Below are 15735 nucleotides of genomic sequence, written 5' to 3'. Positions count from 1 at the left end.
GAAAATACCTTCCAATACCATTGCAATGTGTTAAAATATTAATCATAATATATAGTGTTTGCATAGGGCCCAAAACTGGTCTACTGAGAGCACATGCAAGACTCTGGTGGAAGGAAACTCAGCATACATGCCAGGGAGGAAAGAATGATATGAAAGGTCTTGAAAGCTGTGTTCCATTAATCATTAGGGTATGCCTGCTAAATTGATTACTGGTAGTTTTAGAAAAAACGACACTGGAGACTGTGCTTACACATCTATCATATATCATTGCATCTATGCATATATCATTGAGCACTGGATTCATTTCCTAATTAATATTCCGTTTAATGGATACTATCCTCTGGTTAATTAGACCCAACAGGATGTAGTGGAAGGGAAGCCACAAACCTGACTCAAATGGTAAAATGGGCAGCCTGAACAAGTGAAGCTACATGTTGTAATCACTGGAGGATGGGATCATCTTAAAATATGTCCATTGGGGAAAACTGAGTAGCACTTTCAATGCATATTTGTACAGGACACATGGAGCAAAGGGAATTAGAGAGAATAGCAGGAACATTCCCTTTGGTGTCTTTCTGCTCATGGCTTTCCCTCAAGATATTTCATCGGTTCCAGTAGAATGTGCTAAAAGGAGGAAACATATGTGTGCAGGTATTGGATACATGGTAACACACACAAAAATGAGATTGAAATAGCACAAGTTTGAAAATTGTGAGCAGCAGCACCAAACGGCAGGCCAGTGATGGCTGGAACTACTGCTCACAAGTTTCAAATGTAACCCCCTGTTGGCGCACATAAAATAACAGAGGGTCTGATGCCTGTTTGTGAGCTAAACAGTTTCCGTGTGGGTTCAAAAACAAAAATGGTTGAGCAGATAGGATTGTGGACCTGGCTTAGAGACTAGGGTTATATTTACTATGCTGGGTAGGAAAGGCTTCATCAAATGCCTCTGTCTCCTGGGAATCCAAGATGGCAGCTAGTGAGTAAGATGCATGTGCATGAGCTCCTGAGATTGTTTTAACTCCATTGACTGAGTATTGTTTTTTTACCTTTTGCTGTGGTGAAGCGTAAGGGGTCGGTTAGGGGGAAGCTTTTGGAACCTCTTAAACCTCAGCTGTACCAAACATATATCCTGGAGCATGCCCAAGTATTACTTTTGGAGCCATCAAATTCTGCCATTCCTAGCAGTGGGGTGGCCAGCTTGCTGGAAGCTGATGTGCCATTGAGCCTTGATGGCCGTGAAATGCTGGTGCTTCTGGCATGAGTGGCCGCAGCTTGATCAGAGGCGCAGGAAGCAAGACTTGCAAGTGGAGCCTCAGAAAAAGCACGACAAACTCCAGTCACTAGTGGATAGGAGAATGGATTGTGGAAAACCTTTGATGTTTTCAAAATAGCATCAAGGGTCCTTACCGTGAGGACTGACAACTGCAGACTCACCTGGCTGGGGGCCTCAAACTTCCGACTTGAGGTCCAGGAAAGACCCTCTGATGTGCCATGCACTGGAGAGAATCTCTTCAGAGATAGTCAAGGAAGCAGTCACACAGATCAGGCTGCCCCTCATAAGAAAAATCTAGAAGAAAAAATGCCTGTTGCCACCAAAAAAAGTCATGTTGGTTGGCACTATTTTTTTTTTTTAACTTTTTCATTCAGGGCAGTCTGTAGCTAGGGATTCCCCAATTATCAGGACTTCCATCCTGAGGATAGCAGGATGTCAGTCTTCACAAAACCCATCCTCATCCTTTGGAGTTGGCTTCTTCAAATATAAGCTAAAATAAAGTAGACTGAGGGGCCCCCACATGGATGCACAATATTGCAGCGGCCTGCACATGCCTAGTAGGGCACATTCAAAGTTTCTACTTGACATACAAGTTTCAGGCCGGGCTCCATGGGATGTCACCCACTCATGACTACTGACATCCTGCTGTACTTGGAGGACACCTGCTACAGGCAAGCAACTTTGCTTTCTAAAATCTGGGGTTACCATCAGTCAAAGCCAAACCCAGAAAAATCACTGATTTTTCATGGTACACAGGTTTTTTACAGCAGTGACAAGAACAAAATGCACTCCCTTTCAGAACTACTTTCAGGATGATGTTTACTCCTTTCTTTTCTTCCCCTTTATCATCAGTATTTATTTATTTATTTATAGTCATTTCATATTCCGGCTTTTCCCAAAGTCGGTCTCAAGGCAGATTACAATAAATTTAAATGAACAGAAGCATTAGAACAGTTTATAATCAAATCAGAATTTGCAATTAACGTAGCATTGGGATCCAGCATAGGATAACCCATGTGTGAACAGTTTCAAGACTCTGTTGTGTCCCTGGTGTATGGAACACAGTCCCTCATCAGGAGTTCAGAACGTTGGGCCAAAGATGTAGGTCTTAGGGCAAAGCAGAGCTGGCTCTAAGCTAACGGCACCCTGTGTAAAAACTGAAATTAGCACCCCCACCCCCCAACAAAAACACAAGTGTACACAGGGCCAGCTCTAAGGCAAATGGCGCCTTGGGTGAAAATAGTTGATGGTACTTGCCCACCACCAACAACAACAACAACTGATCCCTGTTCCTCAGGGACAAAAGTTAAGGAAGTCAGAATGAGGGGGGTGGAGAAGGGCGAAGCCCCCTTTCCCCCTTCACATTCACATGGATTAGCGGCAGTGGGCACATTTTCTCTCTCTCTCTCTCCCTGGCCTCAGCACTCTCCCCATGCCCCCTACCACCACTCCAGTGCTGGAGAGGAGTAGTAGCCTAGTGGTTAGGGCAGCAGGCTGTAAGCCAGGATTCAAATTTGCTACTGCTCATTATGACCTTGGGCAAGTCACTTTACCCTCCATTGCCTCAGGTACAAAGTTAGATTGTAAGCCCTCTAGGTTAGGAAAACACCTACAGTACCTGAATGTAATCTGCTTGGAAGTTACCTGAAAGGCAAAATATAAATAAAATAAAATATAGAAGTACACATTCTCTAGATATAGAAAGGCTGCATCTACAGGATTAAGATATATTTTTATTAGTCATGGATCCCTGGACCACACAACACAAGCAGAATTGAGTCAAAAAGTCTCCAACACAAATTTCAGATTTTGTCTAAATGACCAAGAGGTAGAGCACACGCCTAAATTATGCATACCTTGGCCTGACATTAACTTAATCTGGCAACTTGGTTATTAAGACATTAAAAGAAAAACTGCTAAGGACCCTATGTGCAATAAAGAAAGCCCTGGCCAGTTTTAGCCACCCAGCATAACTGTTTTAAAAATCATCTGACAGCATTGCATCAACAATTTTAGAAAATGGATCCAAGATCTTATTCAGATGATATTTAACACCTCATAGATTACACAAAATATACTCGCAGCTGTCATTTAACTATTGGAGAGAAGTACAGACTAAAGAGACCATAAAGCATAAATAGAAAAGTGCAGACAAAAACTGAACTAAAAATTACAAAAGCCAGATGCTGTATGCAGTGCAACATTACCATTCCTCATAAAATAAATAAAATCAAGAAATATTAATCATGAATCATAATAGTAAAATCATACTAATAAAAAGAATAAATATTTCAAAACATCTGAATAGAACATTCAATAATTTAAAAATGCTATAAATTTCCCAAAATATCAATAAAATATTTCAAAACAGCAGAAACATCAAATAACCCCCAATAATTTAAACTAATAAAAATTTTAACAATCTCCTGATCTCTATACCTGTGATCTTTTGATTTCAAGTCACCCTAAAATTTTGGATTGGGAGTGGGGGGGTCCACAAACTTTATTCACTATCTCTCACACACCCATTTATACATGTTCTTTCTCTCACACATTCCTTCTTTCATGAGAATGCCAATGCTCTCACATATATAAGTTCTTAGACATATACAGAGGCTGTCACACAAACGCATACCAATTATGTGTGTATGTGAGAGAACCTATGTGTGTTTGTGTTTGCATTTGAGAGCCTATATGTGACACATAGGCTTTCACACAAATGCACACAGGCTCTCTCTCGCATACACACACACATATACAGGCTCTCACTCTCCCTCTCTCACACACACACACACACACACACACACACACACACAGAGGCTCTCACTCACACACAAATACACTCTCAGGACCCCCCCACCTTTTTTTTGCGTTGTGGCAGGAGAGGGTTTCCTGTGGCCATGCCGTTTTGGGTTGCAGTGAGATGGAATCCGCCGCAGCTCCACCAGGCCTTCTCTCTTGGGGTCGCAGCAGGATAGGGATCTACTGCAGCCCCTCTTCGGGCCATGGCCCTGCCGAGCCTTTTCTCTTTGGGCCATGGCACCCCCTCAATTATGGCACCCTGTGCGGTCACATGGGTCGCATACTCCAAAAGCTGATGGGGGAAACCTTGGCTGAAAAGCCATGCCTTAGCTTTTTTTCCTGAACTTAGGTAGCATGGCTCCAGGCGCAGGGCTAGTGGTACTTGATTCCAAATTTTTGGTGCATAACAGCTGAAAGCGTGAAGTCTCATACAGAACAATCTGACGACAGTCAGCAGAGGAGAGGAACGAAGAGCCATTTCAGTGAATCGGATTACCCTGAGGGCATGCAAGAGAAGAAATGTTGGGAGATGTATTCAGGGGTCTGCTTATTCAAGCATTTGTAGACAAAACAGAGAGTTTTAAATTTTATCCTGCTTTCTTTTGGGAGCCAGTGAAGTTGACATAGAATAGACTTGATATAATCAGTTGCTTTTGCACCTACCAAAATTCTTGCCACAGTGCTTTGTAGGAGATGGAGGCGCTTCGGACTGTATTGTGAGTTGCCATTGTTCAGGGAATTGCAGTAATTGATTTGGCTGATAAGCACATAGATTACAATAGCAAGATTGTGTTTACCAAGGAAATTGATAGTAGCCTTTAGGTACTAGCTGTTAGTCCAGCCTCTTCAAAAGAGATAGCATTCAGTATTCCCAAATCCCCTTACATCATCTTCCTTGATCAAAGGATGGAATTTCTTACACATGAACTCTATCATTCTTCCCAGGAGGTTTTTCAAAACCACTGACAGGAGTCTACTGAAAACTCTGAGAGCATGTCCCAGCTGGAACTCTAACAGAATGCCTGCAGAGAAGGCATAAGACTGTCACCCTTCTAGCTCTACTCCATCTTCCTGTCTAACTCCTTTCAAAACTTCCTCGTATACCAGCTTATATTAACTCAGGGCACACTACCCTCTAGAGCAGCGGTTCTCAACCAGTATGTCGCCAAGAACACGCAGATGTGTCGCCACATTTCCCGGTCCCCTGCTGACCCAGCTGCTCTCCCTACCCAAGCAAAATAGCTCCGCCGCCCGGGCTTAAAATACTGATAGCCCGGACAGAACGCGGCAGAACAGCTAGAGTCAGCGGCACTGGCATGCTCTCTTCTTATGGCCCCCCCATGCTAGACCATGCTAGTGCGCTCAGCATCATCCCGAAGGAAAGAAGAGAGGCACGGCCTGAAGGATGAGCAGTACAGCTCAGAGTAAAATGAGGAACATCAACCCCCCCGCGGCCGATGGGACTCCTTTCTCAGCAAGGGCTGAAAATGAATGAGGTTGTTGTTGCCTTTAGGGTTGGAAATGGAGGAGGCTGTTGCTGCTGCTAATTCGGGGGGGGGGAGGGGAGAGTGAGTGAATGAACAAGCAAATGTGTTTGAGATCCTGTGTGTGTGTGTGTGTGTGTCAGTGAGAGAGCATGTATATGAATGATTGAGAGCCTGTATATGTGAAAGAGTGTATTTGTGTGTGATTGAGATCCTTTGTGTGTGAGAGAGATTATGTGTATGTATGATTAAGAGCCTGTGTGTATAAGTAAGAGAGAAAGCATGTGTGTCTGTGTGATTGAGAGCTGGTTTAGGTGAGGGAGCATGTGAGTATGTGATTGAGAGCATGTGTGAAAGTGAGAGAAAGAGACAGCATGTGTGTCTGTGTGTGATTGAGAGCTGGTTTAGGTGAAGGAGCATGTGAGTATGTGATTGAGAGCCTGTGTGTAAATGAGAGAAAGAGAGCGAGCATGTTTGTAAGCATGTGAATGAGAGTCTATGGTGTGAGAGAAAAAGACATCATGTATGTGTGTGATTGAAAGCCTGTGTGTGTAAGCATGAAAAGACAGACAGCATGTGTGTAAATGTGTCATTAAGAGCCTTTATAAGTGAGAGAGAAAAAGCATGTGTGTATGTGAGTGACTAAGAGCCTATGTAAGTGAGAGAGCATGTGTATATGTGTGTGATTGAGAGTCAGTGTGAGAGAGAGAGGAGAAAGTTGCAAGCAAACTATCCCTCCTCCTGCTAATTCAAAGCAATCTCGGGGCACCTGGATATTAAACGTTCCCAGATATGCAGAGCAAAACATTTTTTGTATCCTTATTATTTTTCATTATTGGGCCTTTGTGTCTGCTATTTTGAAATATTTTATTGGTATCTAGAAAGTTTTTATATGAGTCTTTAATTATTGGATATTTCAATCATCAGCTGTTTTGAAATAATCTGTTCTTTTTGTTAGTATGGTTTTGCTGCTATTGATTTTATATTTCTTGATTTGTTTTATAAGCAGTGGTGGTGTTTCTTTTTTTCCTTTATTACACTGCATACCGAGACCCTGGCTTGTTGCAGTTTCCAATTCAGTTTTTGTCTGCATGCTTCTAGTTATGCTTTATGGTCTCTTTATTCTTTGTTTCTTCTTTATTTCTTCTTTTTTATTCCTCTTTTATTCTTTATTCTTTTAAGTTCCATACTGTTTCCTAAGTTTCCTTGTTACAATGTAATAATAATAAGACATCTTAGTCATATTATTCCACGAGTTATAATATAAACCGATGTGATATATCCCAATGAATGTTGGTATATAAAAACAAATAAATAAAAATAAATGTTAGTGAGGGTCAGTACATGTGATTCAGGTGAGGTTTTCTGCTGGTGTGTAGTTTCTGTGTAGGGCTCTATAGTAGGCTGGCTTGGTCCGTTTTCCTAATAGGAGGTGTATTGGTGTCTTAAGGCCTGGTGTAATATTTTCAGTGTTGCCTTTTCTTAGGTAAGGTGTTTACTGTTTGAGTGCTGGAAATTGGTGCTGTTTTGGTGTGGGATATTTACTATTTATGCAATTTCTGTTCAGACAGAATATGTATTTTTTCCTTGTGCCATTCTTAAGAATAAAAATAATACTGAGCCTTTATTTTTTATTTCCGCCGTGGATTGTAATGAGCAGTGTGTCACACATGTGAGCGTGGTCTGTCAGGTGTGTCATGATGGGAAAACGGTTGAGAACCACTGCCCTAGAGGTTCTCCTTCATAGTACTCCCTTAAAGAAATCTACCATCCCCTTAATACAGGGTACTCAAACCAATCCTTGGCGGCTCTCCCAACCAGCCAATCAGAAGGCTGAGATCAGTTAATTACTACATTGTCTGTCTGTCTGAAATAAAGACAACCCCACCTTTATATCAGGGCTGGATTTAGACACAGGCAACAAAGGCACATGTCTTGGCCACCGAATATTGAAGGTGCCCAAAAACTTGGATTCCTTCTGCTGCTATCTAATTTAAGGGGGAGGAGAAGGAGGGAAGCATTTGCCACAAGACCTCTGCCTATGGGCGCTGTCTTCTTAAATCCTGCCCTGCTTTATATATGTAATTAGTTAGGAAGTCTCATTTGTATACAGTCTCTTGCCTATTATTGGCTAAGCTCTGTGCATGTGCATGAGATTTATTTGATCACCCCACCTTAATAAACCTCTTATACAATAATATATCACTCAACCTCAAAAGAAAAGGTCAAGTGCATGCCCCAGATTTTCTCCAAGGGCCCATTTTTGTTTCCCAGACCCTATTTTAGGGTCTCCATCACACACACTTATGCTGATTCAGAAGAGAGGGAAGAAAGTATAAACCCAAATGAAGCAATTGAATTGAACTCCACTTTTTCACTAAGGAAACTGAGGAGGAGCTCATTCTGTATTTGTGCATATTGCTGATATTGCTGTCCTGATGTGTATTTTTCTGTGTCTGTTGTGTGTGTGCAGATAAGCCTGACCCTCCAGCAGGGCAGCCGTGTGCATCCGATGTGAAGAGCTCCACTCTCACCCTCTCCTGGTATGGCCCTACATATGATGGCGGAAGTGTTGTGCAGTCCTACACCTTGGAGAGCTGGGACACGGTGGATAAAAAATGGGCAGACCTCACCGCTTGTCGCAGCACTTCTTACCACATCAAAAATCTGCTGCCCGACAGGGAGTACAAATTTCGCGTGCGGGCTATCAATGTGCACGGCACCAGTGAGCCGAGTCAGGAGTCCGAACTTGTTAAAGTGGGAGAAAATAAGGCAGGTGAGTGCAGAGATATTGCTCATTGGAGGGTAAAATGCTGACTTAGGGTGTAAAAGTTCCCAAACTCGGTTCCCAGGTAAGCTCTGTTTTATGCATGGAACAGCCTTTCAGTGGAGGTGACAGCGAGAAAAACAGTAGTGGAATTCAAGAAAGCCTGGGATAAGCACAGAGGATCCCTATTTTTGAAAAAATGAGGGGAAAGCCTGTGACTAACTGGGGCAAGGGTGGCCAACTCTAGGCCTCAAGAGCCACAAAAAGGCCTGGTTTCCAAGGTAATCACAATGAATATGATTGGAATAGATTTGCATGTATTGTCTCGATTTTATGCAGCTCTATCTCCTGCATGTTCATTATGGATATCCTAAAAACCAGACCTGTTTGTGGCTTTTGAGGATCAGAGTTGGCCATCCACAACCGTGGGTTCTATGGCATTGCACCAGAAATGAAATTGGACAGTCTATAATTCAGCAATAGTCAACGCCAGTCCTCAAGTGCTGCAAGTCAGTTAGGTTTTCAGGACCTCCACAATGAATATTCATTAGATGCATTTATATGGAATGGAGGCATTGCATGCAAATATATCTCATAAATATTCTGTATGAATTATCTTGAAAACACGACTGGCTTTTGGTACTCGAGGACCGGAGTTGCTTACCTTGAACTAAATGGTCCTTATCTGCTGTCATTTTCTGTGTCGTTTGGAATTACTAAAAGTGTTAGCAGAAGCACAGGCATGCATACAGCCAGGTCTCTCTGGCAGGCTATGGGACTGGGTGGGTGCAACAAGTTGATGGTGGCATGGTACCAATCAGAAAGGCCATGGGAACCTAGGAGGCCAGATGTTTGGGTAACAGCAATGCTGGTGTTGATGACTGGATTATTGTGGGACCTTGTGGATGGAAATGGGAGAAGATGGTACTGGGCGTGAACCAAAATGGAGATCTTGCATGCTCAGCTATCCAGCCAGGTGGAACATAATGGAGGAATAGATGACTGCGGTTTACTATGCTGGTATGCGTTCCGAACCTTCGTACATAAGTTGTTCTTGCACTACTGGCATACTAGCACAATTAATTTGAGGAAACACATCATTGATTTGTGCCCCTGAGGCAGCGGCTGTAAAGCTGCGAAACTCGGCCTGAGTCGGGCGATTTTATTTGACACGTCTCTGCATCAATAAAGTGTTGAAAAAGATTCAGGCATCTATTCCTTTGTGATCACCTGACGGTATCATAGATCGCCTACCTCTCTGTTTTCTTGGACATAATGGAGGAAGACAGCATTTGTCTTGGATTGACAGTAACATCCAACTCCCGGTTTTTTTTAAGGGAAGGTTTTGTCCTGTTCTGGCTATATAGATGGAAGCAGGGATATAGCCTTGACAGTATGTGCACGAATAGGTAGGCAGACTGGATGGGCCAGCTGTTCTTTTTCTGCTATAATCTAGTATATTACCGTGAAGAATAACCCGTTAACAGAGCAGTCATTAGTATGGCCAGCTCTACTTGTAGTATTCTTAAAGAGGCATTTAATGCTGCCACCTGATTTCTTTTACCTTTAGTGTGTAGAATCCTCATTCATTCTCAGTAATTGTCAGATGGGAGTTATTTAGGCTTAGACCTCCGTCCTTTGGTGCTGGGGGCCTGAACAGCTTACACCGCCACACACACACATCTTCCTCCATCTCCCCGAGCACTGAGAGAACTAGCAGCAAAAAGAAACAGGAAGGAAATGTGTAACCCTGAAAGCCAGGCAGGACAGCAGAGGCACAAGACCCAAGGACCTGTTTTCATTAATGCAGAAAAGACTTTTTTTTTTTTTAATTATGCCTTACAGATTTGATTTTCAAGGGTAACATCTAGCGAAAAAAAAATGACAGGATGAATGCTCACAATGCTTGCTTAAAAACAAAGGAAAGACAAAATCAGCCACACATTTAAGTGACTCTTTAAAGTTGCCCATTTCTATAGGCATGATTTATTGTTCTCATTTTCTTTTGTAGCATTTGGGCTTTTTTTTTTTTTTTTATGTCACCCTTTTCTTTTGATTCCAACAACTCTTCCAGAAAGTTGCAATTACTTTTCTTGAGTTTTGGCCAGAATATTAGCATGTAGGGTTGCCAATTGGCTTCAGGTTTTCAGGACAGCCTGATCTAGTCCTGGTTTTACCCCACGTCTTGCATGGAATTGTAAATCTGGTTTCTCTATTGATTTCCCTAAGAAAAGCAAGACTAAAAGTCCCCACTCGTGAGGGTGGAACATTCGACTCAGGCAGTCCGCCACCACATTCTCTGTCCCTGCAAGGTCATTGGACTGCTCAAGAAGCTCTCTGCCAGATAAACTTCCTAGAGCTTCGGGCGATTCGTTGTGCTCTCTGGGCTTTCCAAGACCAGTTGTCCAACAAGACAGTCCTACTTTGGATGGACAACAAGTCGCAATGTGATATATCAACAAGCAAGGAGGGACAGGGTCGAACCTCCTCTGTCAAGAGGTGGTACAGATCTGGTCATGGGCTCTATCGCAGGTATGTTGCTGCAAGCAACGTACCTTCCCGAAAATCTGAACATGCTGGCAGACCGCCTAAGCCGCTCTTTCCAGCTGCACGAGTGGTCCCTGGATCCAAAGGTGGCGGCTTGGATCTTTCACTGGTAGGGAACCCTGAATGTGGACCTCTTCATCACCTCACACAATTGCAGGGTGAGCAATTTTTGCTCCTGCTTCACATGAGACAGATGTCCAGCCTCCGATGCCTTCTTTCTTCACTGAGGAAAGGGTCTCCTGTCCGCATCTCCTCCTCTTCCGCCCCTCTTGAAGAGTCTCCTGAAGCGACAACAGGACCGAGGGACTATGATCCTCGTGGCACTCTACTGGCCCAGGCAGGTCTGGTTCCCTCTCCTTTGGGATCTATCGATCAAGGATCCCATCAGACTGAGGACTGCACCCAATCTGATAACTCAAAATCAGGGCAGCATGGCCATCCAAACCTTGACGGTTTGGATATTGACGCCTAGTCCTTCAGCCCCTGGACCTCTCAGAACATGTCTCCCAGGTGCTGATGGCTTCTAGAAAGCCTTCCACCAGTAAGTCTTTCAGGTTGAAATGGAAGAGGTTCTCCACTTGGTGTGTGAGACATGGCTTAGATCCATTCACCTGCCCCCTCTCTAGGTTCTTGGACTATTTCTAGCATCTTTCTGAGTCTGGGCTTAAAACCACATCGATCAGGGTTCAGCTAAGTGCAGTAATACGTACCATCGGGGTGTCGCTGGCACACCCATATCGGTGCAGCCTATAGTAAGTCATATTATGAGGGGTCTGCTTCAACTAAAACTATCTCTTCGGCCTCCTGTTGTGTCCTGGGACTTCAATGTTGTCCTGACATGGCTCATGCATGCCCCCTTTGAGCCCTTGCGCTTCTGCGACGTGAAGTTCCTCACCTGGAAAGTTATATTCCTAGTGGCGATCCCTTTGGCTTGTAGAGTTAGAGAGCTTCAGGCCTTGGTCCACGTACCCACCATATACTAAGTTCTTTCATGATCCTGTGTATGCACCCCAAGTTCCTGCCTAAGGTTGTGACTGATTTTCACATCAATCAGTCCATTATTTTGCCCACGTTCTTTCCGAGGTCTCATTCCTAATCAGATGAATGGGCTCTCCGTACGTTGGATTGCAAGAGGGCTCTAGCTTTCTATTTGGAACGCACAGCGAGTTACAGGCAATCCACTCAACTCTTTGTTTCTTTTGATAGAACAGGCTGGGAGCTGCGGTGGGAAAACAGAACTTATCTAACCATCCAGCAGACTGCATTGCCTTCTGCTATGCACAAGCGGGCCTTCAGCTCAGAGGCCGAATTAAAGCTTACTCTGTGAGGACCATGGCGACGTCAGTAGCTCACCTGCGGGCGGTTCCAGTTGCCGACATTTGCCGGGCATTGTAGAAGGGATAGAAGGTAGTTTGTTTATTTCTAGATGATATAAAGATCTGCAACAGAATGGACATGTCGGAAGAAGTAGAGAGAATGAAACATAATTTTAGAAAGCGCAGTTACCTGTAACAGATGTTCTCCTAGGACAGCAGGATGTTAGTCCTCACAGATGGGTGACATCATCAGATGGAGCCTGGCACAGAAAACATTTGTCAAAGTTTCTAGAAGCTTTGACTAACAACTGAGCATGCCCAGCATGCCACTATCCATGCATCCACGCGAGGTCCCCCTTCAGTCTCGTAATATAGAGAAAAATACAAGTGAAAAAATAAAACAACAAAATGTGTGAGAACCCAACTCTGCAGGAGTTCCTTGCACACCTTCGCTGCCCACTACTGCTTGGACAAAGATGGTTGGCAAGACAGTGCCTTTGGCCAATCCTACGCAATCTCTTCCAGGCTTTAACCCAACTTTTCCTTCCTAGGGCCCCTGATTGGAACCAGGCTGTCCTCCTACTAACCAACAGCACCACAGTTGTTTTTGTGCCCTTTGGCACCTTGTTCAGTAACTGTCGGTCTTGGTTGTTGCCGGGGTCAGCCTGAAGCTTGGATTCACTCATCTGTGAGGACTACCATCCTGCTTGTCCTAGGAGAAAGTGCAGTTGCCGAGCTCCATCTGATGATGTCACCCATCTGTGAGGACTAACATCTTGCTGTCCTAGGAGAACACCTGTTACAGGTAAGCAACTGCGCTTTCTAAAATTGTTTCATTCTCTCTACTTCTTCTGACATGTCCACTCTATTGCAGATCTTAGTATCATCTACAAATAAACAAACTTTACCTTCTATCCCTTCTACAATGTCGCACACAAAGATATTGAACAGAACTGGTTTCAACACTGATCCTTGTGGCACTCCACTTAACACCATTCTCTCTTCAGAGTAGGTTCCATTTATCATTTCACGCTGTTTTCTATCCATTAACCAGTTTGTAATTCACGCCACCACCATGGCACTCACTCCCAAGCTTCTCATTTTATTCACCAGTCTCCTATGCAGGACCATATCAAATGCTTTGCTGAAAACCAAGTAGATCACTTTCGGGCCGATACAGTAAAGTCCGCGGGAGAGCGGACGAACGCCTGCTCTCCCGGCGTGCGAGATTCTGTATTTAAATTAGGTAACGTGGTAAAAATGGGGAAAAGGAGGCACTAGGGACACTAGCGCGTCCCTAGCGCCTCCTTTTTGACAGGAGCGGCGGCTGTCAGCGGGTTTGACAGCCGACGCTCAATTTTGCCGGCGTCGGTTCTCGAGCCCGCTGACAGCCACGGGCTCGGAAACCGGACGCAGGCAAAATTGAGCGTCCGGTTTTCGGCCCGACAGCCGCAGGCCAAATTCAATTTTTTTTTTTTTTTTTTTTACTTTTGTTACTTTTTGGGACCTCCGACTTAATATCATTATGATATTAAGTCGGAGGGTGCACAGAAAAGCAGTTTTTACTGTTTTTCTGTGCACTTTCCCGGCGCCGGAAGAAATTAGCGCCGACCCAAAGGTTGGCGCTAATTTCTGAAAATAAAATGTGTGACTTGGCTGCACATTTTACTTTCTGTATCCCGCGCGCATACCTAATAGGGCCATCAACATGCATTTGCATGTTGAGGGCGCTATTAGGTGCCGCGGGTTGGACGCGCGTTTTACTCCCCTTACTGAATAAGGGGTAAGGGAAAACGCGCGTCCAAGAGCAGGCTAACAGTGCGCTCCGTCGGCGCGCACTGTATTGTATCGGCCTGATTGAGAGCACTTCCTCAATCCAATCAAAAAGATTGGAGAAGATTTGTCTGACAGAATCTTGGTGAATCCATGCTGCCTCGGGTCCAGCAATCCTCCTGACTGTAGATAGTTCACTATCCTTTCCTTCAGCAGAGTCTCCATTAATTTTCACATCACAGAGGATTTACAGCCTACTGTCTGCTACCACTCTTGTGAAGTGGGACCACCACCGCTCTTCTCCAATCATGCAGCACCACTCCTGTCATGCAGCGGACTCGTAAGCACATCTCTGAGCTCCCTCAGTTTCTCATCTGGCCCCTTGGTCTTGTCCACTTTCAGTTTTCCTAGCTTTTCCCATACATTCTCTTCTATAAATGGAGTTTCATCTACTCCATCCTGATCTACAATCTTCTCAACCAGCAATAGTCCTTCTCCAAGGTCTTCTTTAGTGAACACCGAACTGAAGTATTTGTTTAATATTTCCGCTATTTCTTCATCTCTCTCCACACAGTGCTCCTCTTCTCCTTTCAGTTTCACTATACCACTTCAGGCCTCCCTTCTATTTCTGATATATTTGAAAAATGTTTTGTCACCTCGCTTTACTTGGCAACCCTTTCTTCTACTTGACGTTTTGCTTTTCTGATTTATTTCTTCATCTCCCTCAGTTTTAACAGATAGTCTTCCTTGTGTTCCTTTATTTGGTATCCTTTATACTTTTTGAATGCTGTTCTTTATGCCTTCATTTTTTCAGCCACCACAAATATATAATTAGTTAGGAAGTGTCATTTGTATACAGTCCCTTGCCTATTATTGGCTATGGTCTGATGCAAACATCTCCCATAGACCAGTTCAAATCTAAAATATTATCTGATACTATCCAAGAAAAGTTACTTATATTAATTATCCTCCCCCTTTACTGGGCTTTCCTCATGAGAGCATTGTAGTTACTGAGCTTCCCTTATGGGGCATTGTAATCTAGCATATAGCACAGCTGTAACTTCAAGGCAACTGGACCTTTTGCTAGTAACAAGTCCTTTTTTTTTTTCATGAACTTCAAAGATCTGCACTGGCCTTAGTATCTGATTACTCTTCTGTTGTCTTTCGCAAAGACATTTGTTTTCTTGTACAAATCAGGCAGTTCCTGATTAAAGCAATAACCAAAGCTGTTTCCTCTCCATTTATCCTTGAATTGGTCTTGTCCAACAGAGAGAGAACAATATAAATTAAGAAATGCCTCCAAAAAGTCACTTATTTATGATTGTATTAATTTGTCTGTATTATTCAAAGATAATATGTAGGTGGGTCACAGTTTTAAACAAAAAATGGAAATAGGACACTGATCCTGGATTTCTAGCAGGAGGCAATAATTATAAAAGCAGTTTCTAGATCAGCTTGTATCATCTGTACCCATCTCCAACAGCAGAAGTAAACAGATTCTCCGGTTTCACCCACTCCCAGGCACTAGGTATTTGTCAGCTAGACTATAAATCACTGTTCAACCAATCCTGGAAGGTAGGGTAGTGGATAGTTGTAGAATCTCAGATCCTGCATTTTATGAAGTATAGTGGCCCCTTTGAGAATGACACAGAAAAGTTTTTATTCTGATCCAGTACTAACAGATGAAAATCAGAAAGATGGTGTTTCATGAAAAAAAGCTGGGGATTGCACGCTTTGGTTATCGTGCTCTAGAGGTATTATTATTTCATC

At 43.5% G+C, this 15735-nt stretch overlaps 1 protein-coding gene across 3 annotated transcripts in view; it reads left to right on the top strand.

The window, feature by feature from the left end:
- Positions 1 to 15735, top strand: part of MYLK (myosin light chain kinase) — a 741434-nt gene that overhangs the window by 633613 nt on the left and 92086 nt on the right. For all 3 annotated transcript variants that reach the window (XM_029605228.1, XM_029605226.1, XM_029605227.1), the window contains one exon: positions 8036 to 8338. In XM_029605228.1, the coding sequence (XP_029461088.1) occupies positions 8036 to 8338 (303 nt within the window). The remainder of the gene's footprint in view (positions 1 to 8035; positions 8339 to 15735) is intronic.

This window comes from Rhinatrema bivittatum, chromosome 6 (assembly GCF_901001135.1).
Source record: "Rhinatrema bivittatum chromosome 6, aRhiBiv1.1, whole genome shotgun sequence".
Lineage (NCBI taxonomy): Eukaryota > Metazoa > Chordata > Amphibia > Gymnophiona > Rhinatrematidae > Rhinatrema > Rhinatrema bivittatum.
This window is presented reverse-complemented; position numbering and strand designations above follow the sequence as displayed.